Source organism: Sardina pilchardus, chromosome 6, assembly GCF_963854185.1.
Source record: "Sardina pilchardus chromosome 6, fSarPil1.1, whole genome shotgun sequence".
Taxonomy (NCBI): Eukaryota; Metazoa; Chordata; class Actinopteri; order Clupeiformes; family Clupeidae; genus Sardina; species Sardina pilchardus.
Window position 1 is genome coordinate 13,557,202 of NC_084999.1, and position 12,778 is coordinate 13,569,979.

General features: G+C 45.0%; 1 protein-coding gene across 2 annotated transcripts; it reads left to right on the forward strand.

Moving 5' to 3' along the window:
• The first annotated feature begins 8,294 nt into the window (after window positions 1–8,294).
• On the forward strand, window positions 8,295–11,128 carry elp6 (elongator acetyltransferase complex subunit 6). Of its 2 annotated transcripts, XM_062538535.1 has the most exons (8): window positions 8,295–8,497; window positions 8,746–8,841; window positions 8,925–9,003; window positions 9,116–9,186; window positions 9,318–9,442; window positions 9,620–9,839; window positions 10,038–10,190; window positions 10,583–11,128. In XM_062538535.1, exons 2-8 carry the CDS (start codon window positions 8,788–8,790, stop codon window positions 10,703–10,705), a joined length of 825 nt encoding a protein of 274 aa, XP_062394519.1. In that variant the 5' UTR covers window positions 8,295–8,497; window positions 8,746–8,787; the 3' UTR covers window positions 10,706–11,128. The 2 variants fall into 2 exon arrangements, with proteins under 2 accessions (XP_062394519.1, XP_062394518.1); XM_062538534.1 differs by having other exon boundaries at window positions 8,295–8,841.
• Window positions 11,129–12,778: the final 1,650 nt, after the last annotated feature.

Sequence of the window (12,778 nt, forward strand, 5' to 3'; positions counted from 1 at the left end):
TCTTCGTTTTCATTGATGTGATTTCTAATCCTTTGATGTACTTGTTTTATTTTGTACTTTTTTGGGAAAACCGACTTCAAAGAGAAAAATCAGTCCATTGTTGAAATAAACCTTTTTAACATTAAAACCCTTGTCCCTGTGATTCCTGGATGATGCTCTTACCCGGTCCTGTTGCTTTGTGTGTCTATAACCATGAGGGCTGTCTTTTCTGGGCAGAGGGGAAGCCTAGAGCTGGCATAAATTGCTTGTCTGTTGCCTGAGTGTTGTCATTCACGACGCAATTTAAGCCAGCGTTAGACTTAATCCCTGTCTGGAAGGGCTGCTCTTTGCCTCTCTTGCTGCGAAAATGGCAAATCTGCATGGCTTTTCACTCCTCAATGGCTCCCTGGTCTTGGCTCCAAACCTTGACACACACACACACACACACACACACACACACAGGTGGCATACAGATATGGTGTTTGAGCATATGCGCTTCAACTTGTGGCACAGGTGAAGAATTGCATCCTTCACACGAAAACACTGGGTTCAACCACATGCACAACATTGACTGACAGAAATGCACAAGTCCATCACAAACTATTTGGTGATGATTGTAAATGGTTGAAAAGAATTATGAAATGAGTTGAAATGTGAGACAAAAAAACCCAACTTATCATGACACAAAGGACAGTACAGTTTATGGAATCCTGACTGGATCATTTGTGGGCATTGAAGACACACACAGAGATATTTCTTTTTGGAGCATCTAAGCACACACAGACACACACACCTTTCTTTGCCTGCAGCTTGCATGTACCTCACCTTTCTCTCTCTTGCTGTCTCTTCACAAACAACACCAACCAACCCGCAACTTGTCGCCCACTCTACTGGCATGCCCTAATGGACTTCCACATTATAAACCAGCTGTGGCCAGATCAGCGTCCACTCACACTTCCACATACTCCGTTTTACAGCTTTCTCAATGTTATAGCACTTCACCTCTGAAAAACAGTACAATTTGTGTTTGTGTCAAATGAATTAAGGGTAATATAAATGCATGAATGAAAAAGAGTTGACGCTTCAGACAGAACAGTGGCTATTTATGGAACACAGGTCTTTGTTATCGCTGCCTGGATCCGATGCCTTTTCTTGTAACCACCTTGCCACCTTGCCAACGTCCATGTTGGAGAATTCTAGATAATCTCTTGCATGAGCGGTCTTTTCACTGTCTTGCATTTAGGCCTGTGAGACTGCGCAGTGAGCTAGCCTGGCTGTGTGGCTGGAAGACTTCTAGCTCTCTCTGCTGCTCTTGCGCGGAGAGGCTTCCTTTCATGTGGCTGCTGTGTGTTTAGATACAAGCCCCTCCCCAGTAGCCAGCTGAGAGACACAGAGAGACTTTACTCTGAAGAGGCCTAATTAGGAGTGGCCAAGCACTGATGAGAGTACTAATTATAAATACCCCCTCTCTCTTTCTCTCTCTCTCTCTCTCACTCTTTCTCCTGCTCCTATTCTATCTTCTGTCTGTCATTTAAATTTCTCTCTTTCTTGAACACTCTCTGTCTGTCCTTTATTTTGTCTCTTCGTTTTGGTGTCGTCAGTATACCAGAGGCCCACGGTCGGTATGTCTCATTCTGTGACTCTGCATCCTCTACAGTCTGCCCCCAGTAGCACATGCAATTTTAGCCGCAGAGGAAGGGGCAGATTGAATTAAATTAGGACCTTGTTATTGCCGCCAGGCTTATGCCTCCTGGCAAAACGGTGCAAAAGATACGGGTAGATTTTGTATGCTTACATGTTTGTGTAGTGTGTGTGTGTGTGAGAGAGAGAGTGTAAGTGTGCAAGTGTGTGAATGTGAGAAAGAGAGAAGAAGAAAAGAAAGTGAGGTGGGAGCCTGGGGGGGGGGGGGATTATTCCAGAATACAAGCCCATTTACACTGAAATGCTCATCTCACTCTCCCTTTCTTTTCTCACATTTTCTTTCCATCTCTCTTCTCTTCCTCTCTCTCTCTATCTCCCTTTCTCACTCTATCTCTCTCTCTCTCACACACACACACACACACCTGCACACAATTTAAATGAGGAACAAGTTGGCGTGGATTGTGTGGCCTCTCTCATTACACCATTTCTCCAAATTCAATTACTCAAGCCCCGGCAGCTACCATGGTAACTGCATTCGTTAAGTTGGCAACAGAGCCCGAGAAGACTCGGGCGGTGAGACGCACTGCAGTCTCCGAGTGTCTTTGTGCCGCTAATAATGGAGTTTAGCTCGCGGGCCTCGTCAGCCCGGCCGCTTCACGGGCCTTGATTATGAAAGGAGAGAGACAACAGGAAGCCCCGCTGTAGTGCTGAGTGAATGCCGTCCAGCCCCCAGTGCCCCTTAATGTGATTATTATGAAGCCAAAGACGCAGCGCGTAGGCTGATGTGGACCTTTTCAGAGCCCAAAGACACGGCCATAGGCAACACATGACGATGAGAAGAAGCACATATACTGTATACTGTACTGTATGTGATGTGGTTTCATCTACTGTCTCTTGGGCTTTCAGTGTGCAAAGAGACCACTCCCCGCTCCGCTACAGCAGGCCCAGATCCCGGCCATATCTGGTCCGTCACCTAGGCGACTGATAACAAGGGATGCTGCGCATGGCCACATCTCTCTAACACAGTCTCCTCCGGCATCATCCTCAGTACCAGCGGCATTCTCTCATATTCTCCTATTTACTTGCACACCAATTCTCCACCTCCCTTCGCCTACTTGTCCCTGAGATACTGTATTTCACTGCAGTCTCTTGTCCCTCTTAATGCACACCATTTACTCACCTCCTCCTCCTCCCCCTCCGCCTCCTCGCTGTTGCTTGTGAGCACGCTCTCACACAAGTGGCACTCCAAGCATAGGAGGCGCGGTTGTCATAGAAACTCGCTCCGATGCTATAGGTCAAAGTCAGATAGAGTGGAAGACTGCCTCCACTCTCCCCTGATCAGTCGAGCGGAAAAGCATCAAAGCGTTGCAGTATCAGAGCAGCCATTTGCATTTAAAATGACCCTGCTGCAACACGTATAGGAGCCATTTACCATTAGCATATAAACACGTCACATTTGCCTTGTTTCTTATGGATCTGAAGTATGGAGTAATACAGTTCACTATTGGAGAACAGCTCCATAAACTGTATATCTTTAGCTATAAGCGCCACTCCAAAACCCTGTCAATATAACACTGTCGCTGGCTTAGTTTTCATCTCCTAGTTGTAGCAACTTCCTCCTCCCGTCTCTCTCTCACCCACTTCTACCCAGTGACCTAAATCTGTGTGAAGCAGTGGCGCATCTCTTGAATAATGCTCTCGCAATTTGCCTGATGCTCCTGCATACATAATTGGATTCTTTTGCATGTTTCCCTGTATCTTGCCACATTAACAGCCCCCCCACCCCACCCCCTTCAACACCGCCCCTTCGACCCTGTGAAACCGGTGGTGAGGAGGCATGGCAGGGCCAGCCTCTGCCACCGGGGGACCAGCCAAAGGAGAGAGAAAAAGAGGCCTGATCCGTGCTTTGTCATTGGCTGAGGATCTGGTGGAACGATGACACACTGATTTCAAAGAAAGCGCTGCCATTGGACAACAAGCACGCGCACAGACACACACACACACACACACACACACACACACACACACACACACACACACAATACACACATACATCCAATGGTTTGGCAGCACACTGTTGCCCAAGAGACAGTCTAAGTGAGAGGGAGCTGTAGCAGAGTTTGAACTGATTGAACTCAATAGAAAGGCAGTGGCTTATAAAAGGAGTTTTTTGGAATGTGGAATCTTTTCATATGGAAATTAGACATGTAGCCTTGACGGAAAATTTGCCCTAATAGGCTGCGTGTTGCAGAATCTGAAATAATCCGATTATAGACACTATATAGACAAAAGTATTGGGGTGTATGCCATTACATCCACAGGAACTTCAATGACATTCCATTAAATTCAGGTATTATGGACTTGGTCCCTCCTATGCAGCTTTTGAGAAGGATGTCCACAGATTTTAGAGTGCCTGTGGACAGTTTTATCCATTCATTCAGAGGAGTATTTGTGAGGACAAGACGGCCTGGTTTGCCATGTCTGTCCTGGTTCATCCCAGTGGTGTTTGATGATGTAGAGAACCCTATTCTCTGTGAGCCAGTCAACAGCACATTAAACATGGATTTGGGATGCCATTAAAGTTCCTGTGGGTGTAATGGCACACGTCCCAATACTTTTGTCTGTGTAGATGTTTCATAAGGTTCAGAGAGGCCAAGGAAATGAATGGCTGATGCGTTAGGAGCGTGTGTGTGTGTGTGTGTGCGTGTGCGTGTGCGTGTGTGTGTGTGTGTGTCTACATACTGTATCCATGTGTGTGTTTGTGTGCGTGTGTCACTCTGTGTCGACGTGAATTTGCTTTCCGTGTGTCCTTGTGTCTGTGTGTCCTCGTGTCTCTGTCTGTGTGTTCCTCTGCAGATGGACAGGACCATAGACGTAGAGCTGCACTTGCCCAAAAACGTCAAGGTGCTGCCCACCTCCAGTCCGCGCGTCCACTACGACGTGTACCTCTACAAGGTGCAGAAGTCCCCCGCGCCGGGCAAAATGAGGAGCCGGGTCCGCTGGGACGACCGGCCGTACCACCCCTACCCCCCGTCTCCTGGATACAGTCCGGTCAGCACGCGCTCCCTGCCCATGGCCAGCCCCAGCAGGCGGTCACGGCCGCACACGGCCAAGACTGGCACGCCATAGCAACCGCACAACCGCCACAGCAACGACAACTACCTACAGTACCACCGCCAGCGAGCTGACCGGCTCAGAGTCCAGCACGGGCCAACAGGCGACACGCGCTGCCGCTGTCTGCGGTGAGGGACACAGACTCTCTCACAAACAGATGTCAGACCACACAACAATACACATGGTGAACCAAAACCATGAAAACCAAAGAACTACACAGACATCTGTTTATTCGCTGTCTCAGAGACTCAGGACTGAGAGAATAACCGATCAAAACACATCAGAGATGAGTAAAACAGTTGCAATTACTGGACAAAGGTGCAGGCATATTGGCTTGATGTACGCAGGGTGTGTCCACTCCACTGATAATGACCATTGTGGAGTCTTTTATCAGTCTATGACCAGAGGTCTTTACAGTCTCAGAGGAGCGATACCAAATCACCTGTCACAACAAGCCAGAGAGGGACCAACCGCTAATGAACATGTGGTGATGTTGAGTCTTCATATGCTAATAAATATTTATATGGAAAATACATATATATATATATATATATATATATATAAATCATGTAAAAAAATAAATCTTTAAAAAGATCTGCATTCTCCTTTTTGGTTTGCCTATGCCCTTTGGGGCCTCAGAGTTCTTTTTATATTGTTATGTTTGAGTGCTTGACATAAAATATGAAATGGGTGCTTTTGTCCCAAATTGTGTGTTCCCTCCCTGAGTTTGGGAGGTGCAAATGAAAAGTGCATGAGGTGTGGCACAACAGCTGGCTGGAGAGCCCAATCAAGTGAGTCATGAGAGGAACGCTTTTGTGTGAAAACCAGGTCACAGGATCCATTAGCTGCAGTGCCTGTTTAGAGTGGAGTGTGTGTGTTTCCGTGTGTGTTTCCGTGTGTGTGTGTGTGTGTGTGTGTGTGTGTGTGTGTGCGTGCGTGCGTGCGTGCGTGCGTGCGTGCGTGCGTGCGTGCGTGCGTGCGTGCGTGCGTGCGTGCGTGCGTGTGTGTGTGTGTGTGTGTGTGTGCGTGTGCGCGCGCACAGATTTTTCAACGAGAACAGGGTTAATCTGCCTGCCACAAATGCTGAGTGTTGGCACGTTCACTTCAATCATTGCCCCGTGGTAAAATGTAATCTGCCACCTCCTTCAGGTTAAACCGCTTCGTAATACTAAATTGATGATGGTACTTCACAGGTCACATTATCAGCACAATCCACTTGTGTCAATCCAAGAGCTTTCCAATGCATGTACTGATTACATTACTGCTATATATAAGGAGACCTACCCGACACAGTACACACACATGCAGTGTATTTCCTCAGTGTATATGTTGAAGTGGTTAAGAGTGTGTCCAACATACAGGTACATGGTGTAGCCACAAACCATGAGTGCACACAAAAGACTGTCACTGTTACTGTATTGCTTCTGTTATGCTCCTTGATATTGTCTACACTGTCTCCCCCGCTTCTCTACTTCTCTCCCTCCCTGTCTCACCCCCACCCACATACCCCGCCTCATCTCCCCTGTCTCACCCTCCCTCTCTCTCCCTTTCTCTCGGCTGGACCTCACACCTCCCTCCTCTATCCATTACAGGCTGAATGAAAACCTTCAGCACCTCTGCAGTCTTTTCTTATGAAAAAAGAAACACCCCTCTCTCTCTCTCTCTCTCTGGGTCCCAGAGGCCGGCCCCCTGTAAGTGTGAGCGGTGGCGTACGTCCAGTGGGCCCCTGAGGCAGAGAAAAGCTGAGGGGCCGTCTCCCCGGCGGCGGGGGGCCCCTGGGCCGTATTGTGACACACAGGATTAAATTATCACACTCCATTAGCCTCTCTGTGACACAAGGGGCCTGCCAGGAACATACACACACACACACACACACACACACACACACACACACACACTCATATACACACTCACACACACACACACACACACACACACACACACACACACACACAGACACACACACACACACACACATTCCCTCACAGTTTCTGTTTCTGTCTGTGTCTCTCACTCTCTCCCTCTTTCTTTCTGTGGTTTGACAATGCCCCTAACATTTATTTTCCATTGTCTCAGTATCACTTTTTTGCAAACATCGATATACCAAGCATTTAGATAAATTTATCACGTGTCTGAAACTCAGTCATACCAACCAAGCTCCACCAAGCTCTCCTCAAAGGCAGCCTGGAGCGGTTTGACTCTGAACACAAGAATCTGCGATGCAGTCATCCCCATTGCTACGAGCGCAGAGGAAAAATAATTCCAAGAGCAGAATGCGATGATTCAATTTAGGAGGAGTCTGAGCGCCGTCCAAGAAGAGCCGCTCGCTAATGAGCCAACAGCGATTCTCATGTGATGAGAACACAGCATGCTCCCTGCTGGCAAGTGAGCTGGGAGAAGGAACACTTCTCATGGCCTTCAACCATAAACATCTTATGGGTCGCCAGTCTTGAAACCAAGAATGGGGCCGTGGATCTCTCTTTTCGGAGTAAGTCGGCCATGGCCAGAGTTTGCCTCATTCCTCTGTGTCTTCCAGGAGACTGAGGCTGCAACTCAAGCCGGTGGTGACCGTGTAAGATCAGAAAAGAGTGATAGTGCTCTCTGGTGGTTAAGGAAATACACTGCACCCACGCCTAGTCTGCATTGCAACAGAAGGTGGTCATGTCTGTCATAGGCCTACTACCATAGCGTCCCATGCCTGAAAAGAATTTGATAATTGAAGTTTGATTTTGATCAGTGGACCACCTATCTGAAGGTAACAAGGATTGTTTAATGCATTTTTCCCCAGAAGCCTAAACAGTAAAACCTCTATTCTGAACACATACAGTTACTGTATCTGATGAATGTATTATTGAACTAATCAATGACATAAGGTAATGACTAACACTATAATAAATTCACTTTTGTGTGTGTGTGTGTGTGTGTGTGTGTGTGTGTGTGTGTGTGTGTGTGTGTGTGTGTGTGTGTGGTATGTATAACAATACATTACATCATCTGTCAGCATCACAGGTTCAATAGCACCATTTTCTCTCAGCTGACTGCCTCCCCAGGCCAGGCCGCCCCCCAGCCTAAACACCAACAGATGCATTTGCATGATGAAGGAAAGGAGAGGTTATGGGGTGCACCCATAGGAAAGCGGGTTTCGTTTCCTACAGACCCCTCTTTGTGTGTGTCCCATTCAGACCCCCCACCCTAAACCCTATTCAGGGTCTGTTTTGTCTTCCTCTTTTCATCTCTGCTGCCATGAGACATACTCAATAAGGAGTCCAAGTTTCAGACACTCATGGTGTAGGCCTATCTTAACACAAGACCTTTTCATCATAACAATATACATCATCCTAAGATCTTACGAGTTTACTGTATGTTGAAATTGGAAGCGCATCTGGACTTCTTTGTCCTCTTGCATAGGCTGTGTGTGTGTGTGTGTGTGTGTGTGTGTGTGTGTGTGTGTGTGTGTGTGTGTGTGTGTGTGTGTGTGTATGACAAGGGTGGGCATAGCGTCTACGATTTTGCATTTCGCGTTTTACATATGTCCCTCCGCGGCACATGTATGCCATGCTTTCGGCACCACTGGTACTGGTACTGCACCGACACTGGAGTTGTTTTCCAGAATGTTCTTTACTGTAAAGTGAAGTGCTCAAGGCATTTCACTGAAGCAATGAAGCAATCAGTAAACGGTGTTATTAATTGCTAAGTGCCTCCGAAAACCAAAGTCAGTAACGTTAGTTATCATCCTTCCGTTACCAGCTAGCACACAAAGCAGGTATTTAGCATGATGGATGGCTGTTGCTAACGTTAGCAGACATCACTGACAGCCAACGTTGTGTTGTTTACAATGATGAGGTTTTGCGCGTTCCGTCGAGATATTCCTCTTAAGTGCCGTATTTGCGAGCTACATAATGTGTTATGTTCGGCATAGTTTCTCTCGCCTATGTTGGCGCTAATGCTGTTGCTTAGTTAGCTTGATACATGTTTGTAAATACCCATTTACACCACGTTTACGTTCTCTAGAGGTAACGTTAGTTTCACGAAAAGTCATCCTACATAGGCATCATGTTTACAGAACTCAACAGCATTCTCAGCAATACCCCGGATAATTGCAAGCTGGTAAGTTACTCACGTCACTTTGCCAGGTGTTGAGTGGTAATTTTACCCAGTCTCCATGGATCCACTCTTCTTTCATTCTGCAGGGAGAGTTTGTTCTGATAATGGACAGAAAGGCCGATGCATCGTTCCTGGTGCATCATTTCCTTTCTTTCTATTTGCGAGGTGAGTTCATATGCAATACAGTGCAGGACTTCAGCTTGAACTGAAAGAGTATGATTCTATATCAGTAAAGCCATTGGTAGTCCGAGTACAGAATGTCTTGGTTGTTTTTCAGCTGGCTGTAAAGTTTGCTTCTTGGGCCTTGTACAGTCTTTTAGTCATTACAGTGCGGTCAGTCAAAGACTGGTAAGTACAAATACGTTGTCATTTATTATCCTTTTTCTGTCCAGGTCATTCTCATGTTTTGAATATGTTATTTCACTATGCTTGGGAAAACCGAATCAGCGTAATAATCTCTATTCCTTTTCTCCCTGGAGGGTGTGAGTTTGGCTCAGGCAAAGGAGAAGGGCCAGCTTGTGTTCCTGGAAGGACTGAAAGATTGCCTGGGAGTACTGTTACCTGACGGGCCCAAACCTGAATGTCCCACATTAGACTTTTTCAGGTGATCCTCTCTGACACCGCAGGAGTGCTTAGAGACATCCATCCTCTTTTTAGTCACACCAAAGTATCCCCCACACAAAGCATATATTATTTCAATGTTCTGTGTGGTTGTAGGCCTATTGTGTCTGTCTGGTAATGTTCGATTTGTGTTCATGCTGAATTCCATCCTTTCCCTCAGGCCCCAGTGCTTGGATCTGAGAGGTCTGTTTGAGTTTGTGCTGAGCTCCCTGAGTCCAGCAGGTGGCGCTAGTGGTGAGGGGGACACTGGGTCAGGATGTACGAGTCCTCCGGTGTTGATCGTGGATGACCTGAGTGTCCTCCTCAGTCTCGGCGCCAGCGTTGGAGCAGTGCTGGACTTTGCCCACTACTGCAAGGCTAACATCTGCCACGAGTTAAAGGTTAGTCATAACTGATGTTGCTTGTCCTATGTCCCAATTGAACACTCTGTCACATGCACACATTTCATCTGTTGAATCCAGACCGTCTGAATGGTGATTGAAAAAAAATACATAAGATGCTATGTATAATAATTTCAATTATTATACAACATGTTCTAAATCACGTTTTGTTTTCGTGATGTTACTCTCTTTGTCCAGGGTAGTTCAGTGATGCTTGTGCGGTGTGAGGAGGAGGAGGAGGGTGATGACGAAGGCTCTGAGATGCTCCAGAGGGGTCTGATGCACCAGTGCACCCTGGCTCTGCAGGTTCAAGGTCTCCCCACCGGCTACTGCAGGGACATTCACGGGCAGGTAGGACACTCATTACCATGGTAGGAGTTGTGAACAGCAGTGGGCTCAAAGTGTGAGGTTGCAGGTTGGCAAATAAAATCACCATAAAGCTCATGATGATTCAAATAAACCCACTTCTACCTACCCTAGTCACATTGCACTCTATGCGTATCAAATTAAATCAACTTCGTTGCAGCAAATACATTTACCTACAAGGTTTAATGGCAATGAATAGTAATAGGATGGAACACATGTCAATATCCTCTCCAGCGTATCCACAGTAGACTCAGGACTTTCGTCAGACAATAAACTGATGTAGTTTCCAGGAATTGTAATCATTGCATATGAATAACACGTGATGTACGGTTACACCACAACAGTGCTTATATCAATTGGAAACGTATGTCTTCCAGGTGGACATTTGTTGGAGAGGTCAAGGCCAGCAGCAGCAGAATCAGAAGAAAGTCTTTCAGTACAAAGTCCAGGACAAGGGCGCATCCTTCTTTGCCCGTGGGACCTCTAGTGCTGTCCTCTGACACTACAACACCCTTCCTCAATCCAGGTGGTGAATGTCAGTACACAACCTTGCCTCTCAATATTGATAATGGACTCTGGCTCTGTCATGTTGACGTGGCGGAAACATAAACAAAAGAGGTCACACTTATATCATTGTGTACATAATGCTTTTCAACTCTTGTTGACTTTGAATGTTTCAGCCAAGATTTCTAATTAAATGAAATCACTGATTCACACAATTGACCTTAACGGTTTGGCCTGCAGCATCACTATGGCGATTGATTGTGGGCTTGTAAAACGGGTTATAGCTATCCAAATCTTTTTGATTTAATGGTCAGCAAGAACATGTTGATCAGTGAATACGTTTGTTGGGCTCATTTATAATGTTAATATCAATTGAATTAAAGATTACAGTTCTGAAAGTGTTTCATTAAAGGTGTTGTCTGCAATTCTGGTCCAGTATATCTTTAATTGCTACTCACAATCCTAGCTGTCTATTCAATGTGGGCAATAATAAAACTGGTTTGTGTTACACTGCACTGTAAATGGGAAACAAAGATTGTCACTCAGACCATCAACATGTGCAGCTGATCAACACATTGCTTCTGGGGAACAGAAGGGAGAGATGTAATTTCATTAGCTGTTGAGGTTGAATATTAATCTTTTGCCAAAATAGCATCTACCTAGACCTACAGTACCTAAAGCATTGTAGGTAAATAAATGGGCAAATGTCTTACTTGGCATAACCTTACTATACAGTGCCTTTAAAAGGTCTTTTTTTTATAGGCACATCAATCCACTTTTACTGCATTTATTAATGGGATCTTGATTGATTTAATTTGGCCCTTTTCACAATAGTTTACAAAAATTCCCTCTGTAATGTTAAGTGATGTTAATTAATTTAAAATATGTAATGCAGAATAAGTGATTGTATACATTTTCACCCCCCTTTAAGTAACTGATCTAAACCAACAGCGATCCAGCCAATTGGTGCTAATAGTTTCACAATGAGTAAAATGGACATCTCCTGAGTGCAGTGAATATGTTTATTATAGTAATACCTACGTCTTCAAGTTAGCATTGAGTAGATGCACCTTTGTCTGCAATTGTATAATAGGCCTTACTCTTTTCGGAGAGTACATTTTCTCACAAGTCGTAGTTCTCTTCAGATCAGATTGTGCTCCAGGATTTCCATATATTTTGACTAATTATTTGACTAAATATATATTACGGATTGGTGTGTTTTTGGTGATGTGCAGCGTGGAGCCAAAAATAGCATAGTCTGATGGCCAAAAAGCTCAACTCCATTTATGCAATTGTTTTTGCATTATTATTTTGAATTATTGTAAAAGCAAGGTCAAATTAAATTGACGAAGATCCCATTTATTAAAGCAATAAAAGGGGAAATATCCAGGGGGGGCGGTGAATACTTACAGCCACTGTATGCGCAAGAGAATGCACAATGTAATTATGTAAACTGAAATGGGATGTTTGAATCTTGTCTTGCATGCAGAACTCACAAAGTCATATAACACCGCATTCTGACTTCTGTACACACCCTTCACATTTCACTTCAACATACTGTAAAATTGTACAGGTTTCTTCTTATCGTAGCCTTGCACCTGTCATATTTACCCTCAGTGATACCCACAAAATCTGCTCTATCTGGTCATGGAGGCTCAGAATGTTCAGACATTTTGTAGCCTATTTTTCCCCCATGTGGCAGAAAAGGGCCTCCAGTGTGCTATCAAAGTGTACAAATAAAAAAAAAAGTGCTGAAGGTTACATATGTATTCAGAGACAAGTTCAAAAATCAAAATGTTTTTGCAACAATAATGCTTTTTAGGTAGTTGTTTTCTCTTGTCTGCTATTCTATCCTGAAGCCTACAAATCCGCCTTATTGAAAAGGCAGTGAGCATAGCATAATCACCTAAAGTCATTTACAGATTAAAGATAAGAATGAAGAGTTGAAAAGAAAATGAAATCTATATTTAAAATTAATTTCATCAAAGGTCAGAAATCTTGGCTGCTCGCAGTTTGAACAATTAGGACTTCATTTCCCAGAAACCATTGCACCGGAAACAGTGCGTACT